This window comes from Myripristis murdjan, chromosome 9, assembly GCF_902150065.1.
Source record: "Myripristis murdjan chromosome 9, fMyrMur1.1, whole genome shotgun sequence".
Taxonomy (NCBI): domain Eukaryota; kingdom Metazoa; phylum Chordata; class Actinopteri; order Holocentriformes; family Holocentridae; genus Myripristis; species Myripristis murdjan.
The window spans coordinates 2,518,639-2,537,924 of record NC_043988.1 but is presented as its reverse complement, the minus strand read 5'-3'; the positions used below and the strand labels follow the sequence as shown (position 1 = coordinate 2,537,924).

The window sequence follows — 19,286 nt, the reverse complement described above, 5'->3', positions numbered from 1 at the left end:
CAGCCTCCATTACCTCATGTGATGTCATGTTGCGTCCCTTCTGCCCCCTCTCTTCAGGAATAGACCTTCCCCCCCAGCAGCCATTTTGACATGAAATAGCAGGGTAAACACAGGTGTTGCTAATTAGTCCAGTCATTTTAGGCCAAAATTGGGGTCAACCTAGGACAACTTGCAAGAGAAGCAAACTCAACTGATTTTGTATCCTCAGTTTGTCCTGAGTGAGAGGAAAAAAGTCCCAAGGAATCCCATTGGTGGAAAGTTTTGAAAATCACCTATTTATGACCATATAATACCAAAAAACACTGTTTTTAACACACAGGGGAAAGGGGTTCAAAATTTTACTTTCAGATATCACTATAAAAATTCACAAGTTGATTACACACACAAAGACACAAAAAAAAAGTCAATTACAAGTTCTTTGAATTATTCTGTTTACACATGCATATCACACATTATCTGATTTGATATGCGCTAATAAGGAATATGAGGAATAAATGATAGAAGAGACATTTAAACAGTGAATTAAAAGGTTACTATATATATAGTAACCTTGAATTAAAAGGTTACTATATAACAGTGAATTAAAAGGTTATTATATATATAGTAACCTTTTAATTCACTGTTTTAATATCTGTTCTGGCATTTATTCCAATTAGCGCATATCAAATCAGATAATGTGTGATATGCATGTGTAAACAGAATAATTCAAAGAACTTGTAATTGACTTTTTTTCTTGTCTTTGTGTGTGCAATCAACTTGTGAATTTTTATAGTGATATCTGAAAGTAAAATTTTGAACCCCTTTCCCCTGTGTGTTAAAAACAGTGTTTTTGGTAATATGTGGTCCTAAATAGGTGATTTTCAAAACTTTCCACCAATGGGATTTCTTGGGACTTTTTTCCCCTCACTGAGGACAAACAGGATACGAAATCAGTTGAGTTTGCTTCTCTTGCAATTTGTCCTAGGTTTTTTCATAAAATGACTGGACTAAATGACACCAATTAAGATTTCATTCCTTGTAGGTCTGAAGGAGCGAGGGTCCGACTATTGTTCATGTTAGCTCAATGGAAAAGCTCTGGTACATTCAAATGAAATGGAACATTAATTAATGTCATCAGCAACACCTGAGTTTAAACTGCTGTTTCATATCAAAATGGCCGCTGTAGCCCTCCTTTGCTACACCATGATCTAGGAACAAACTGCTTCCTCCACATTTGCTTCATTAGCTTCCATGGACGTCTCAGTCCTCCATTACACTTTGGCCTATATATCCTCTGTAAAACATGCCATTACCTCCTGGGCATGATGACGCCCTCACGCTCCTCACCACTTTTTGCACCTCGTTCGTAGATGCGCAGGTTTGTAGATTTGTAGATTCGATTGGTAGATTTGATAACTCCAGTAGGTGAGGTATCCAGCAGCTCTAACATCGCTATAGATTTATTTAATTGCACACACCTTCTTGCAGGTTTTGCTTTAAAGCTGCATTTTTGTGTTTATTAAATAGGCCCTTAACAAAGATAAATTGACCCGTATAAAATGCTGTCCTAAGCTCACCGTCTAATCCGATCTTCTGTTTTCCTTAAAGAGCTGAGCTGCCTCTTGCAATTGCTAGTCTTCCTCCATGGCTTCCCCCCTTGGATAAATCTGTTTGCTGTTGTTAGGCTTAACTGGTTCTGAAAGAAGCTGTCTTATAAATACCAAAACGTAAGACCATAAAATAATATTTCCACAATCTGTTATTTTGGGTTTATCAAGAACCCCTATCAAGTGTGTGTTAAAACTTTGCCATCCCCTCCTCTCTGCAGCCATGTCTTGATTTTTGCCCAGTGCACTTGTTCTTGCCTGGCTGGCTGACCTCATTGCTCTTTTTGGAATATCAGTGCTGTGAGCTGCCCTCTCAGACGCCTGGGATACAGGGATAGGAATATCACACTGATATCATACACTATGTTGAGTTGTAGTCGACTGTTGGCGTTTTCCCAATGAGAGAGTGTTTTTGCTGACTTGCTTATGAATTTCCAGGTGAGAATAGTTGGCTTCAAGCTGGCATATTGATGGCTCAGAGTTCTGTGTGTTTCCCACTACACTTTTTCACACTTGCAGCTTGGAATGTGATATAGCCCCACCCTTAGCCCCGGGCTAACTAAGCCCCAATTCGGAAGAGGGTCATCCTTGATTTTTTGGAGATATCCCCAGAACTCCAAAAAGAGTTAAGATCTGCAGTGTGAATCGAGGCTAGAACAAAAGCATCAGAATGTTTACTGTTCAAGCCAAACTGCGCTCCAGTCTTGTGGAGACATTAACCCTGGGCTTTGATTTGCAAATGTGAATGCTTAATCCCGTGGCACAACTACATTCAAAGTCAATGCAAAGATGAAAATTCACACCCAGTGATGCAAATGACAAGAATTTCTGTGCTATAAATGATATAAAAACGCAAAATTAGCATCATTCGCGAATTTGCGTAAGTTGAAATTTGCAAATGCATTCGCACAATGTGAAAATTCACTCTGCATTCTGAACGTGCCATAAGGCCTTGATTAACAGGTATGAGTGTGAAAAGGGCTATAGATGCACCAAATGAAACAAATGGTATCAGATAAAATAAAATAGTTGATAACCTGCCTGCCTGGGGACAGTCTCCCCAATAGATGATGGATACCTTTAAACCCCTGTGTTTGGAAGTAATTTCTTTATAGACTGGAATTAGTGGCATCAGCTGACTAAACAAACTGCAGCTGAGCTTATGAGTTCGTAAGTATGACTCTGATGCTGTTGATTGAATTCCTCGTGTTCCCAGAGTTCCCAGGCTTCTGCAAAAACAGAGAATCGCAAAAATGAGACTGTAGTAAAAACCATGCTGCAGCCCGTCACATGAAATCAGTCACAGAAATATTAAGCCATGGATTTACTGAGAAGGCTGACTGTCTTTGGCTAAATTAGTCTGAAGTGTGTAAGGGTCTTCAGTTGTATAGCAATATAGATATATGATTGAATGTAAAAAAAAAAAAAAAAGGTCCTGCACTGCAAAAAGTCAAAATCTTACCAAGATTGTTTGTCTTATTTCAAGTAAAAATGTCTTATTTCTAGCAATTTTTTACTTATTCACTTGTCTCACAAGTAAAAATTTGCTTGTTCCATTGGCAAAATTTGTTTCTTGTTTCAAGCTAATTTTCACTTGTTTCAAGTAAATTTTCACTTGAAACAAGTGAAAATTGTCTAAAGACAAGTTATTTCTGAGCTGATCATGTCTTATTTTAAGTGTAATGAGATATTTGACTAGAAATAATGCATTTTTGACTTGAAATAAGACAAATAATCTTGGTAAGATTTTGACTTTTTGCAGTGTGTGAAAGATGGAACATATAAATGTGTAATGTAAGCATCACATAACAGCCTGTGTGGACCTGTAGGTATCAATACGTTGGTATTAAAACATACCGTTTACGTCACCATCACATTTGATGGCCCAGAAGAGGCTCCATAGGTTTCCTGCAGGCTAAGTGTGCTGAGGAGGTATGTGCCTGCTCATGCAGGAGGAGGAAGGGCTGACGTTGTTTACCAAGCACGCCAAACAGAAACCCAACACTGTTGGAATAAGCTGGAGCTAAGCCTGTTTTGGGAGTGTCCTGTGTCAGTTTGTTGCTATTTCTCTCCTGTTCTTTAAAAGACGGAGAGAGGGATTGTGTTTTCAGTTGAAACAAAACAGGTTGGATATTTTCTTATTGTGTCCCGTGTCCTTTCCATGGTCACCGGTGTCACTGGTTGTCAAACTGGCGTCCTCGAGGGAGTTGCAGAGGGACTCCAGGAAATAGGATCAGTTTAAGGTCACTATGATTTACAACACAAGAAATTAACCCCAAACAGAGAAAGCATGAGATTGACTATGTTAAGTGTAGACAGTTCTACAATTCAACAGTAGGCCTAAGTGCAGTCTTCCCATATAGATTCCTGGAACTAATCTTAGCAAATAGAGTATTTGGTTTAGTCTATTTTGGTCTGGACTTTGGTACAGTGTTGGGTTATATAGTTACCAGGGCTTTTTATGAGTCTACATGGTGGTGAAATCTCCTCATTAGCTGCTCTGTGCTCCCCTGGGCTGCTAATCCACAACACTGGATTTCTATCTCTCCATTCACTCCCATAGCAAAAAAAAAAAGGGGAAAACATAAAAGGTTTGTTTTGCTAAGGAAGTGAATGGAGAGGCACAAATCCAGTGCTGTGGATTAGCAGCCCAGAGCAGCACAGAGCAGCTAATGAGGAGCTTTCACCTCCATGTGGACTCACAAAACGCACAGGGAGTTATACAAGCCAACACTCTACCACAGGTCAAGTTTAAAAGCATTATAGAATAACTACAATTTCTACTACTGTTTGGATTTGTTCTTCACTTTTGGTGAATAAATTAATCATTTGAATTTATTGTTTAAAGACAGATTCTGTATTGTTAAACTTAGCTTTAGTGATGAGAAACTTTCTACTTCTTCTCGCTAGCCTTTAACAGCGTCACAGGGGAGTTGTTTTGGCCTCCCATCAGAACCAGGGTAAATGTCCTTTTTGAGAACAGGAAACTCAGCAGTGCAGCCAAACATGTCTTGAAATTGTTCCCCACAAAATGATTGCAAACTGCTTTCTTTTTTTTTACGGTTTTATTTAGCATTTTCTAATGGCATATACTCATTCCACTGTGCTGCTGGCACAAACTAAGTAAGACTAAGTAGTTCCGAGCATAGGAATGAACAATAGTTGTTCAAAACTTTTTCCAAATCAATACAAAAATCAACAAAGTAATTGCACATGGAGTTTTTCATTTTCACTAAGGACATTTCTAATGGTGAAATGGTTTCCTCCGTTGAGCTGTGTTGAAGCTGCAGCTAAATGTCTGTCGTCACTGAAGGCGGTGGTGAGCTCGAGCTGTGCACGCTTTAAAGAGCGGACTGAGCGTGGAGGTCCGGTAGCCGTGCATCGACCTGCTCATCTGTGCTGCTGGTTCTCCATCTGGCCAGGCTGGATTCCACAGACAGACTGACTCTGATCCCTAAGAACTCTGTGTGTGTGTGTGTGTGTGTGTGTGTGTGTGCGTCCGTGTGTAAAACAGTGGCCTGTGGGATTGTCCTGGCTGTCATGCCTGAGTGGATGGGAGAGGTGGACTTCCCCTCAGTTAACATTCTTAAAAATACCCGCCTTAATCCACTCAGATATCACTTTACAAGTGTTGCTTTCCAGTTACCATTTAAAACTGTATTTGCCTGTAAGATCTGGTAACTTCAGAGACAGAAGCAGATTGTTTGAGTTTGCTATTTTTTTTTTTTTTTCATTGAACACATGTATGCATGTTGGAGGACAAAAATAACAACTTTTTCTAGAGCGCTATAAGATAGCTACTGAAAGATAACAGAGTGTGAGAGTTGAACAGTTACACTGCTAAAAGTCAAATCTTACCAAGATTATTTGTCTTATTTCAAGTAAAAATGTCTTATTTCTAGTCAAAATATCTCATTACACTTAAAATAAGACATGATCACCTCAGAAATTACTTGTCTTTAGACAATTTTCACTTGTTTCAAGTGAAAATTTACTTGAAACAAGTGAAAATTTGCTAGAAACAAGAAACATATTCTGCCAATAGAACAAGCAAATTTTTACTTGTGACACAAGTGAACAAGTAAAAATTTGCTTGTTCCATTAGCAGAATTTGTTTCTTGTTTCAAGCTAATTTTAACTTGTTTCAAGCAAATTTTCACTTGTTTCAAGTGAAAATTTACTTGAAACAAGTGAAAATTGTCTGAAGACAAGTTATTTCTGAGGTGATCATGTCTTATTTTAAGTGTAATGAGATATTTTGACTAGAAATAAGACATTTTGACTTGAAATAAGACAAATAATCTAGCTTGGAGGAGGTCCACCTCAATGGCGGTTTTCCTTTCCATTTCAAATATATATCAAATATCATGTCTCTAGTTATCACACCTATGAACTGCCTAGTGTGATGATCCTTAACCCCCCCTCCCCCCTCTCTCCTCTCCAGGTCAATGTGTTTGTACTACTGTCGGTGGTGTGTGTGCTGCTCAATCTGGCCGGCTTCATCCTCTGCTGCCAGGGAGCCCAGCTGGTGTCCAGCATGACGCACTGTCAACTGGTGAGACTGCTGCTTTTGACTTTTTTCCTCTTCTGTCTCCATCTTGTCTCTTTTTCCTCCTCCTCCTCTTTACTGGAGACTCATCAGTGACTTGTGAAACCGATTGCGCCCCCTCTGTTCATCCTATTGTCTCATCCAAATGGGACAGAAGCAAGATGTTAGAAAAACGTGCTGCTTATCTTACACCAAGTAAGAAAGAACAGAGTGTCCGTGCACAGTGTTGGAACACAGCGTTCTCCTGGATCTTCTTGTTGTTCATGGTCACTCTCACCACAGAGCGCAACTGTAGCATCTTGCACTGCACCCCACTTATCTTACTTCCCTCCCAGGTGAGTCTCCATAGCAACAGTGACGTGTATGACTGTGCAACAATCATGCACAAAAAGACTCACATGCTCAACTTTCCCTTCAGATAACTCTGTACTGTTGTACTGACTTGTCTCCTAGCTGCAAGAGAAATAAACCCAACTGCTTTGACTTTGGCGACTCCGTGTTCATTTAAGAACTTTCCCAACACAAGATGAATGCCCACTTTAAGCTTTTATGGATGGAGTCGTTTTCATAATTCCTAGCTCATGTCCAGGCATGATCTGGAATCAGATTTTCCTGGGAACACTGCGTTTGTTATTTCTCCTGCACTTTTGATTTTTCAACAGACAGCTTGAAAGTCCCGCTGGCCAAATCACTGTAGTTATGGCTAAAAGATCCAGATCCAGATCACAACCAAAGTCTGTTGATCTCTGGGCCAAGCGCTGTGGTGCCACCAAATTTCAGCCAAATGTGTAAGGGGTGTAAAAAACAAGGTAATCGCCTTTGCAGTGTTTGGAACAAACAAACGCATTAGCAAGAGAAATCTTTTGCAGCTGCAGAGGTTGGACATCTTTTTCATGTAACATTCTGATACAGATGTTTGTCTCTCGCACTAACTGCAGCACTCCACAGCTGTGGCCACAGAAAGCTTCCCAGATGAATGAAACAGGGATGATGCACACACTGCAAAAACTCAAAATCTTACCAAGATTATTTGTCTTATTTCAAGTCACAATGTCTTATTTCCAGTCAAAATATCTCATTACACTTAAAATAAGACATGATCACCTCAGAAGTAACATGTTTTTAGACAACTGTCTCTTGTTTCAAGTGAAAATTTGCTTGAAACAAGTGAAAATTTGCTTGTTTCATTGGCAAAATTTGTTTCTTGTTTCTAGCTAATTTTCACTTATTTCAAGTAAATTTTCACTTTTTCCACTGGCACATTTTGCCAATGAAACAAGCAAATTTTGTCTAAAAACAAGTTACTTCTGAGGTGATCATGTCTTATTTTAAGTGTAATGAGATATTTTGACTAGAAATAAGACATTTTTGACTTGAAATAAGACGAATAATCTTGGTAAGATTTTGCGTTTTTGCAGTGCAAGGTCTTTGTGAAGAGGAATTTGCAGCGTGACCACTGCACTGGTCCTCAGCAGGGACAGGCCTTGATGAGCATGATATGAGAATTGTCAAAACTGGTGCAACCGCTGTGACTGCCACATGACATCTTGCATAACAGACCGGTCATTTTCAGGCTTATTGATTTATCATCATGCCGCAAGAGCATTCCAGGAATATCAGCGTGGGTTCCATGGCTAACGTTTTCATTCAGGGCTCAGACTCGAGGACAAAGTCCTGCCTCATGGACTGGTATCACCATCGCTGAGTAAGCCTGCATTTCTCATGTCGATCGCACTGTTTGTGTTCAGTGTACACTTTGTGCATACAGATTCAAGTTTTATTTTTCACAAACTGAACTCTGCAATCAAAGCTTTGAACTGGTGTACTGCAGATAGAAATCAACAAACTTTTTTGAAAGCTGTGCTTGTTTGAATGTTGCTCTAAAAAAAAAAAAAAAAAAAAAAAAAAAAAAAAACTCCTATTTTGTGTTTGTTCACTTTTTCATTTCAGTGAAGGTTAAGGTGATTAAACACATTTCCTTCCAAATAATAATAATAATAATAATAATAATATTAATAATAATAAATCCAACTGTAACAAGGCTCTCCTACAGTTAATGTGGCCTTAAGAAGCACAGGTTCATGGAAATGGCATATTCAGACTGTATGTGAAGTGAATTTTCACCTCACAGAATTTATCACTCAAGTTGAAAATTTTCAACTCATGCGAATTTCACATTTTGAGTTTTCGCACCTGTTCACATCTCTGCATTGACTTTGTGAAAAATTCACTTTGAGTTTGGTCTGAACACAGAGAAAGATGGCCAGTCTTGGGATTCATATACTGTCTGTATTGCTATCCATATTTTAGGATGATACAAACACCATGGAATACAGTCAGACCCATGTTTAACACTTTACCAGCAAGGGTCAAAATTAGATTTTGCAAGGAACCAAAGCAATTTTCCATGGTGTTTTAAAATGTGTATTTGTTACTCAGCCTCTCTCAAGGAGACATGCATCTCAAAGCAGCTTGATGATTACAGATAAATAAACGAATATAAATTTGATAAAAATGATGTCACCATGTTTCCTGTGTTGTGTGTGTTCCAGAGTGAGGTGGGTGATGTGTGTTACTGCTGCTCCCTCACCCCCAGTTCCAAATGTCCCGAGGAGAAAGTCCTTCAGCTCCACTCTGGACATTCCTGCAGCACCATGAGGATCCTGCTCAAGGTACAGGCCGCCGAGCTGCTCCATCACACCGCTTTCCTCAATTCTGGGGTCGATCATTTCTGAGTAACATATTCGTTTTTTAAAGGAAGGATCATTGCATAGTCAAGAGGTCAAATCCCTTATTGCCGGGCAAATTATGTATCTCCAAAATGTCAACATGGATGACTGCACTTTTTTCAGATTGTTTAATTAGTTAGACATTTAGTTAGCCAGTTATTTCATTGCAGACAATGCCATGAATTTATTTTAAAGTGTTCCAGTTCATTTATTTATTAACACGCTGTTTATAATGTTTAAAGAGAAATAAAAATTAGGCTATAAGAGCTTGATTTAAACAGAAATACATGTCACAGAAACTCATGCCAGAGCGTTGTCTGGTTGGCAGGAACAAAATACAAGCCAGGAACAAGGATCAAAGAGTCAAATCTTTGTGTTGAACAGCCGAATCCGATTGTAATGACAAAATTGGGAGTCGTGCACAGCCTCATGCTCCACAGCGCCATGCATAGGCTTTCTGTTGCGTTGGCATTGCTGACTGTCCTCCACTCTGACTCTGACTGTGTCTTTTTGGTCTTGCAGAAAGTTTTGTTTGCACTGTGTGCGCTGAACGCCCTGACCACGGCTGTGTGCCTCATGGCAGCTGCTCTGCGATACCTCCAGATCTTCACAGCAAGACCATGCATGGTACAATGGCTCCGTTACACCAGAACCTTAATGATTTAGGTCCTTTTTGCAAGGGATCTAAAAAGGATTGCTAGTTCTTGATATGTTCCTCACCTGAAACAAGACACAATCAGTTTTTCTGAGCTTCAGTCCCATAGAGAAGTTCCATCTCTCATTTAGGACCTAAAAAAAAAAAAAAGAAGCAGAAGCAGAACATTTTAGTTTGGGTGCTGATGATGGCTTAAACCAGCCAAGAAGAGGCAAACAGTGCACACCTCCCACATGCCAGTATGCACCATCAGCTGATGAGAAGTGCACTGGGCATCCTTAAGTAAGGGTGGCAAACAAAACTGCATTTGACGCATGATGTAACTCATTACTGCTCTGTGATAGGACGAACCCCGGGTCACGCTGGAGGAAGGGGAGGAGCCTACTCCGATCCCGGACCCAGACGAGTTTGTGGCTCCGGCCCCTCCCCCCTCATACTTCGCCACCTTCTACTCATACACACCACGTCTTGCTCGCCGGTAACAGCACACACACACACACACACACCATCAGGGGTATTTAATAATTACAAATATAGGTTTCTTGATTTTTTAAAAAAATATATTAATCAATAAATTTGTCTCTTAATTTTCTATTTTTTTTTCTTTCTGGTAATGGTTTTTTGGTAATATTCTTGTATTTTTTCCTTCTTTTTTTTTTGTTACTGTCCCCACAGTTTTTTTTTGCTAATTTGCTTATCGTCTTTTCCCACATTTTGCTAAATGAAATCAAGTGAAATCGTCAGGCGTCAAAGGGATTGTTCATTCCAAAGGGATTGTTTAGACGTCATACTTCAACACTGACAAATAGTGGTGCGATTAAACCAGGGAGAATTTTTTTTTATACGATTGTTGTATTGTAACATTTTTTACTGAATTAAATTGAACTGAAATGAAACTATTCATCATTTCTCTGAGGCCCCCTGGAGGGCCCTTAAGGAGCCCTTGGCCTGCCCCCCTCAGCCACACTGTGTCAGCGCTCAGTCACCAGTGAGGTTAAGGTGTTCTGTAAACCTGTACACTGACAAAAGCAGTAGTTGATATTATTTGCTCTCTGGTGTGTTGACTCAGGAAAGACATGGCTATTGGCTAGCTTTTATAGTTCTTCTATTGCTGTCTGCTTCAACTGAGATTAATTTATGCCATATTTTCACAGTAAAAAAATACAAAATATGTATTTTAGTAACAATGTAGGCACACTGTGACACTTCACAACATGATGTGTTCAGTGAAGTTTGCGGGTTATTCAAAAGTGTGTCTCTTTATGTTACTGGGTTGACAGTAAGTGTCTGTTTGGCTCATCCAGTAGCTGGCTGGTCAGAATATTACTTGATACAGGAAGTCAAACTCATTTGGTGTTTGTTGTCTGACTTGTGTTGCAGGATGTTTGGGGACAGTGTGATCCCCCTGCCTCATATCTACGGGGCTCGGATTAAAGGGGTCGAGGTCTTCTGCCCCCTAGACCCCCCTCCTCCATATGAGAGTGTTGCTGGCTCCACCAACGCTGCCGTCACACAGGTACACACCCGCTTAGGATCCAGACTGTCACCATTACCCTCTCTGGCCTGGCATCAGGACTGCGGCAGGTTTACTACCACTAAGGACTAATCTAATCTAATCTTAGTTCTGATTTAATGTTCCCGCCAGATCACAGTTTATCTATTAAATCATTTAATAGATAAGGGGGACATATCAGGACCATTTAATTTAAATGGTCCTGATGTGTCCCATAAAAGCACCGGTGAGGCTGCCTCTGAACTGTGGGACACACTGCCCCTGGATATCCGAACAGGGAGCTCGCTTGGTTTTTTCAAAAGGAAACTAAAGACCTTTTTAACCTGGCTTTTATTTTGGAGGAATGTTGCAGCCTTAGATTTTCATTTTAATCATTAATTTTCGTATTTATTTTTCTCCTTGTGTTATTTTATTTTATTTTTATTTTATGGACTTTTTATTCGTTTTTTAACATTTTACATTTTACTTATTTTTCTTGTTGTAATTTTTAGTCTAGCATATTTTTTTATTGTTAGCTATTGTTTTTTATGTTTTGCCTGTGTTCTTTTAATCTGCAGTGTGTAGCACTTTGGGTTGCATGTTTGCACGAAAGGTGCTATCTAAATAAAGTTGAGTTGAGTTGAGTTAATCAGAGTCAAACACTAGCAGGTTTAAAATGAGCAAATCCAGATTTTATATGAAGCGGAGCAGTTTTGCACAGTCAGATGTTTTCCTCATTCAGTGATTTAAACCTCAATGAAATGGTCAGAGTTTTAGCCTGAAAAAGACAAACAGCAGGCCTACTCCCCAGCTGCTGGGCAGCTACACTACGCTAAAGGTAATTGGAAGCCTTTACTGTGGGAGGGACTACACTGACACACTGGAGGCGCCTACCCAGCATGCCTTGCTGGTCCTAACAGACCCAAAGGCTGAGCATAAAAGCAGCAGAGAAACAGGCAAACAATGAGAAAGGTTTTTTTTTTTTTTTTTTTTTCAGAATTTGCATATGCTTACATGCTCCTTACATCTTGGCAGACGTCTAATCTAAATTTCCCTTTTTCCTTTCAAAAATATTTAAAAAACTTCTACTTTTGCCTATGAAGATGCAAATTTTGCTGAAAGTTAAGATTCTCATCCAGAAAAAATACAAATACGGTAACAATAATAAAAAACAAACAAACATGAAATTAAAATTTACTTATTTTTGTCATGTAAAAAATGTTTTGTTTTATTTTTATGTATTTTTTTTCCAGACAATCTATGCTTTCCAGAAAGAATGCACCTTCATGGGTCAAACTAGAAATTAAAACAAAAACAATTTAGTTCAGATGGTTAAATAGAAAACAAAAGGCAAAAACAAAAGATTCATAAGACAGATAGATGGAAAGATAGATAGAAGTTAACTTCTGATCATTTTTGAGGTGAGAAATCAACTGTGTAGGTTTCAAATGTTTTATGAGTTTTATGAAAATGGAAACTCTTCTCCAGCTCTTTCAGAGTTGAGACCCTTTGCAAACCGGCCAGTCACACTCACAGACCGCTCACAGACTTGTAGACAGGAGGCCTTTATTTACCTGTTGACAGATGCTTTGTCTTGCTCTGTGGGGAGGGACACTCAGCTGCAGTGGACTGACTGAAGTCACCTGGAGTTAAATGTGGCTGCTGTCTGGGACTCTGTGGATCTGACAAAAGGCATAGCCTGGCCCCCGTGCTGCAGGGCCACAGGGGGTTTTCAGTGGCTCCACCAGTTTAGTGATATTCTTTTCCCCCTTTTTACTACATGTTAGTCTGTGAGTTGTTTGTTTGGATGAAAGTGGTGTGGTGGAATTCCTATCCCCTGCACTGCTTGAGGGTGAAAATGGGGGCAAGTTGCAGCGAGTGTCTTTTGTGGTTGTAACCCACTGTGTGCATTAATGGGTCTGTATTGTAACCTGTATGGTGTGCATTTGAATTCCTACAACGTTTGTTTTGCAGTGTATGCAGTGAAGGTAAAGCCAGTAACTTCGTCTTTAAACAAAGATGAAGTGGTATTTTTGTACGAAAAGGTGTGATGGTCGTTTTTCAACCTCTTACCTGGCCTGTAATTGAAGAGGTTTAATTATAGGTGTGCTGTTCTTGGTGGAAACACTTCCAACCAAACTTTATTACAGCATCATAGCACAAATGCCTTGAGCATGGAGGATAATCACAGGTTCCTGTCCATTTCATAATGGCCATACATGATTTAGTTTAAGGCAACCAGTTGTCTTGGCAAGAGATTCATCTATCAGATATGGTTTCAGCAATAAAGATAATACTAACAATATACCAGACACTCCACAGGAGAACAGGGCAGATAATCACAGGTTCCCATTCAATTTATGGACATTTGTGCTGTGATATAGAAGCAAACCATCTATCAACAGCCTCTTGTCTATGAGACTGGTCTCTGGAGAGCAGGGCCTCTGAGCATGTCTCTCTGTTTATTTCTTCTCAAATATATAAATCTAATTTGACCTACGAATGTGCATTTTCTTTTTTTCTTTTTTTTTATGTGTAGCACTGTCTTGAAAAAAAAAATAAAACAAAAGATTTTTTCACATAACATAAATAAGAACAAGTCAAAGAAATGGTTATTTTATTTACCTATATATATTTTTTAAATTATTGTTTCTGTATTTATATTTTTAGATGAGATTCAACAAAGTTTGCATCTTCATAGGCCAAAGTAGGGATTTTAAAAATATTTTTGAAAGAAATAATTTGGATCAGATAGCTAATTATAACCTGTCAAGATAGGTTCCTGGGTTTCAGAGGCTTAAGTCAATTGTCTGAAGTCTGAAGTTGGGGTAACAAACTCTGTGAGCTCATATTACAGTACCCGCCTGTCCTCTTTTTTCAGGAGACAGAGATTGCCATGACAGAGCTGCCCACGAATCCAACAACTCCCATATGTGATGTTGCAACCTCTATCCAAGGTAGGACACACATCCACACACTAGGCAGTCCAATACTAGGAATTAAAGACTATTTTATGCCACAAGTGCTATGTTTTTGGCCCTTGTCAACTGCAAGAGCTTACCAAGACATGCCACTGTGAATGCTGTGTCACAGGTTTCAGAGGCATTTCCATTTGGCAATGACACGGTTCCAAGTAAAATTCCTGGAACCTGATTTTGTCCCTGCTCAGGCAGTGATACTAAAAGTTCCAGGAACTGTTGTCTTAATCTGTTCAAGCAGTGATTTGTCAGAACTACACTAGGAGAAGACAAAGTGCCCAGCAAAAGAAAATGACAAAAACAAACGACAAAACAATGCAAACTCCAAGCTGTACAAACGGGTGCATGTCTTGATCAGGATTTGGGGACAATAAAGTGTCTACCCTGAATGCCTCATGTGTACAGTTTAACAAGCGAGGAGGCAATTTTTCTCCCACAGGCAGAAAGGGGGAGAGCCACCTGCTGCTTATGGGAGAAAAACGCTGTAAAAAGTGTCAGAGGCTATCAACAAGCAGGTTGAAAATAGTTTGGTTAAATAAATGCGGTTAACTTAGCTTTTAATTGTCGTTTTATATTACTTGGCAGGAGTTCGACTTGACTCGTAGAAACACTGTGCTATAATAAAATATTACCAATCAGTGGTTAGAAATTAATTTCACTGCATTTGGGAGAGCAGGGCATTGAGTGCACAGCCAAACAAAGGGAAAGAAACTAAGTAAGCCTAGAAAAAGACTAAGCCTAGGATTTTTTTTATGGAGCACTTCCTACCCCTTGCAGCTGATTCCTGGGTAAATGAAAGTCCCAGGTTTACCTCTGACAATCAGTTTGGATCATTTGTTTATATCAAGGGCCACACCCTATTTACGTCAATGAATTGTGCTAGAGTGTGGTGCACTCTTCTACAATATATGTATATTATGACCCATGAGTATCCAATTGCAACTTGAATTCTCCAAAACAGATCCTTCCAAGACATGCCCCTTGAAAGAGGTTAAGGTACTGGAAAAAACAAGGAAATGTTTATAATACATGATCAGCCCCTTTCCTGCACTCTGTAGACAGACCCCAGCTCTTATTATTACAAATAGGTGGGAAAATTTGTGTAAAACTTTACAATAAGAGTACAACAATTAACGTTAGTTAATGCCGTAATAAACATTAAGTAACAGGTGATAAACATTAAGTAACAGTTAACTAACCGTTAACTAATGTGTCTAAGAATCATGTACTAATGCTGTTCATGCTAAGGTATTAATTTATGTTATTGAAGGGTTATTGTAGATATTATTAACATTAATAAATTCCATAATAATAATTAACTAACAGTTAATTAATCATTACGGCATTAACTAACGTTAACTAATGTTAACTAATGTTAACTAACGTTAACTAACGTTAATTGTTGTGCTCTTATTGTAAAGTGTTACCAAAATTTGTTATGTTTTACATTCAAGGATTTTACCACAAAATGCGTTATTATCACATAACGTTGATGTTGCTGTTACAACATCTTATCTGATGCTGTCTGAATTGTGTTGGCCTAAGTCTGATACTAGCATGTATTCACATATACAGTGGTGGACCACAGGAAATTTGTGCTCAGTAAAAACAGGAGACACCAAAATAGGACTGTGCCAGAGGTTGGACCCGTTCTGGTGCCCCTCATATCTGATTTTGATTAGGAAGTGCTTGCTTCGATCGAAAAGCCTGGCAGCCTCTGCACTGCAGGTGACTGACAGCTACTGTATGCATGGCCTTGGGAAAACTGGCTGTGGGCCAATGCGGGCCACAGATGATTGTCCCATTGGTGGTCTTTTGTCCTCTTCATTGTTACTTCTGGGGAAGTCCGCCTGGCTGCAAGGCCATAAACACTACAGGTGTCAAAGTTTAATTCAGAACGTCAGAACAGGATATGCACAGAATGTACATCGTAGGATTTGTCAAAACTCTCATTCCAAAAAGTTCAAATATCAAGCATCACCACCACAGCAGACTTTTATGTTGAATTAAAAGGCAGATTCTTCCTGCTCTCATGTTGTGATTGATAAATCCTCCTGATCCTGCTGAAAGCAGGACACTGAGACACTTTTCTGTTTTCCTGGCTCACAACAGTAGAAATACAACTATGCAATTGCATAGATTTGTGTTTCACAATTGAAAAGGAAAACATAATAATAAATCAAGAATTGAATTAATTGTGTGAATTTGCTTTTCTGTTTTACTCTCCCCTGATAGAAAAAGTATTATACACATTCTGAGGAAGTATTTATGCGCAACATTTAAAACAAGAACAAACACAACAAACAAAGATTATCATCATCATGATACTGTAACGACAGCTTGACATGGAGCCCACACACAGCACAGCACAACACAGCACACTGGTGTAGCAAGTTAAAAAAAAAAAAAAAAAAACCTGCCTCACTCAGCCAACATGATGCCACATCCATGCTTGGTGTATTTTAAGGGTCAGGCACCTCAACCTCACCCAGGGGTATTAAAGAGTTATGAAACCCCAACCCACATCTGTGTGAAGCCTGAACTCTAGTGGTGGGAAGTCGGGTGGCTGGTCTTGGGTGGCAGGTGATGTTACCACCTGTTGTTCTGATGACTATCCCAAGTGTGAAGCAGGCCACTGTTAGCCCACTTATACATAATGGATAGTTGTAGCTAGTGCTATACATAACTCATAGGTTTTGGACCCCGCAACTTCCTCGTAGTATGTTAAATCAGTGAGGCAAAATTTGTTCTGTGAAGAGGTGATCTCGATATGATAGAGAACAGGGGTGAACAGACATGCTCTGTCAATTGTTGTCATCGTTTGGAGTGAGTATGGGCTGATTATAGTCCTAACAGGCTCAGCTGCAATGTCTTCAGATATTATCCACATCACATAATCACATGTTGCTAAATGGGAGAACTTTTTCAATAAGCTCCTTGACTGTTTTCTCGTTCAGTTGTCTCTCCACACAGTTGTACGTAATGCTTCTCTTTCTAGGAATGCTTTTCTTGTGGTTTTTATTTGTGCAAAATCAGTAAACTAAAGTAAACAAGTGAGCTCAATCCCATAACATGACGTGTCATCAAAAGTTATCATAATGTTTTGCTGTTGTAAAAGTGAAAAAATGTCTTTGTCAGGGATTGAAGGCAGCACATGTTGATTACTTGATACAAAACAGATAAATTATGGGGGAATTATTCCATTTAGAACCCACACAGGCTCATTCAGTCTGAGACTACCCCATTCCCCTGTGCCATTGTTTTTAGCTGTCCCTATACATGTATCTCATTTTAGACACTAGCCCTCAGTTGGAATTGGAAGTGCCAGGCTCAGTGCACCAATCCCACTCCCAATCCCAGTCCCAGTCCCAGCTCCAGCTCCAGCCCCAGCCCCTCCGACAGCAGCACACCCCAGCATTCACACCCTGGAGGAGACCGAGGATTCATCGCTCCAGTAGTGACCCCGTACTGTTGGACCTCACTGCTAAAGGTGAGGTTGTGTCCTCCAGGAAAACAGTCCATAAATATGAGATCACACTGATGAGAACTACATGACATAATACATTAAACACCAAGCTGGTCCACATCACTTCCACACCAACATTCCCTGTCCTCCTCCTTTCTCTTCTTTCCTCTGCAGTCCTGAGCAGCGACACTCCCCTCGTCCCCTCCCCTCAGACGACTGATTCTTCCACCCAGACCTCCCAGTCAACGTTGGCAGCCCAGACCCAGGGCCAGGTCACCCTCAGGCGGGGGAACAATGGCAGCAGGGCCCCCCGACGGCCCCGCCCCTCCTCCATGGTGGATTACCAGAGCTACCAGCACACCCAGCAGCTGGTCAGGAAAATACTGGAGCAGCCAGCTGCCCAAGGACTGGCCCCTGAGGTGCAGGAGCTGGTAGACAGCATACGGAATGTCCTCCAGTCAGATCAGGAGCACATGGAGGAAGCTGTGCGCTGTGCGAGCTTCATAGAGCAGGTAGGAGTCCACACCAAGACAAGGGGATACAAAGATACAAATAAAATTTCAGTGTTTCACATTTTGTCCACAGTCTGGTTTTACAAACTACCAGTAACTTCACATTTGAAAAAGTTGAAAAACAGTAAAGCTAACCTTAACAGTACATAGGTTTGGATGGTTGCGTAGAAAAAGTAGTCCAGACTTCTTTTTATGTAAAAAAATATCATATCTAGTTTTGCAAATTTACTGTTATATTTTCTGATAGCTTTGTAGGTCATTTTTTAGAGTGCGTGGACTTTTGTCAAAATTTGAACTCAAACAGCAAAAAGAACACCCACCTTACACCACCATTCAGTATCTCATCTATAGTGATGGGCGATATGGACTAAAAATTTTATCACGATAATTTCTGGCATTTATTGCGATAACGATAAAAGTGACGATAAAAAATATAAAACAATTCAACTCCATCTTTTTGACTACAAATCTATCACCGCATTCAGTCTTGAGAACCCCACAAATACTGCTCAAAAATAATACTTACTGTAGTCAAATACGCTACTAAACTATACCAATTAAGTTTAAGTAGTACACCTGTACTGCATCCTTTGTAATCACCGCTTTTTTGCAAACTTTGCATATGACAGATGTTTGCTCCACGTCAGACTTACTGTAGCCAAACCAGTTCCAGATAATCGAGCTGGAGCCTCGTTTAGCAACGAGCTCTTCACTATCAGCCCCGCCTTCCTCCATGCTTGTTATTGTGCTACACGTGTGAGCTGCCGGCTGCCAGCGGCGAGTGCGTTGCGCACGTAATTACGTCATCAACAGGAGTTTATCGTTATTATCGCGAGATGACATATTCTTACCTTGGGGAATTTTTTTGACGATATATCGCAAACAATAACATATCGCCCATCCCTAGTCATCTATGTTACTCCCACCCTCATGATGATGATGATGATGTGTGTGTATGTGTGTGTGTGTGTGTGTGTGTGTGTGTGTGTATATATATATATACGTATGTATATATAGGGTGACCCCAAAAAACGGGAATCTTTGAAGTGCGTATTGGCAGACATGAGCAAGTGGCAGCACAATTTTTAAAAATGAAAATTCCATCATTGTTTCTTAAATGGCATGTTTTAAGGTTTCAATTACTATGAATAAAATATTTTTCTTCCATCACTCTTGGTTTTATTGGATTGTTAAAAAGTTCCCGTTTTTTTGGGTCACCCTGTATATGTGTGTGTGTGTGTGTGTGTGTGTGTGTGTGTGTGTGTAACTCTAGACTGGTTGTAACACGTACTCTTGGTTGGTTTGGAGTTGTTTGTTTT

The 19,286-nt window shown here is 39.8% G+C and overlaps 1 protein-coding gene across 2 annotated transcripts in view; it reads left to right on the top strand.

Moving 5' to 3' along the window:
- fam189a2 (family with sequence similarity 189 member A2) overlaps positions 1-19,286 on the top strand; it is a 36,425-nt gene that overhangs the window by 16,187 nt on the left and 952 nt on the right. Inside the window, exons 1-9 of one of the 2 annotated variants that reach the window (XM_030061182.1) lie at positions 1,253-1,357; positions 6,031-6,141; positions 8,688-8,807; positions 9,387-9,491; positions 9,864-9,997; positions 10,900-11,035; positions 13,893-13,968; positions 17,285-17,479; positions 17,630-17,967. In XM_030061182.1, coding sequence (XP_029917042.1) covers positions 1,283-1,357; positions 6,031-6,141; positions 8,688-8,807; positions 9,387-9,491; positions 9,864-9,997; positions 10,900-11,035; positions 13,893-13,968; positions 17,285-17,479; positions 17,630-17,967 — 1,290 coding nt within the window. In that variant the 5' untranslated portion in view covers positions 1,253-1,282. Of the gene's footprint in view, positions 1-1,252; positions 1,358-6,030; positions 6,142-8,687; positions 8,808-9,386; positions 9,492-9,863; positions 9,998-10,899; positions 11,036-13,892; positions 13,969-17,284; positions 17,480-17,629; positions 17,968-19,286 lie in introns of those variants that run through there. The other variant, XM_030061181.1, reaches the window with a different exon arrangement.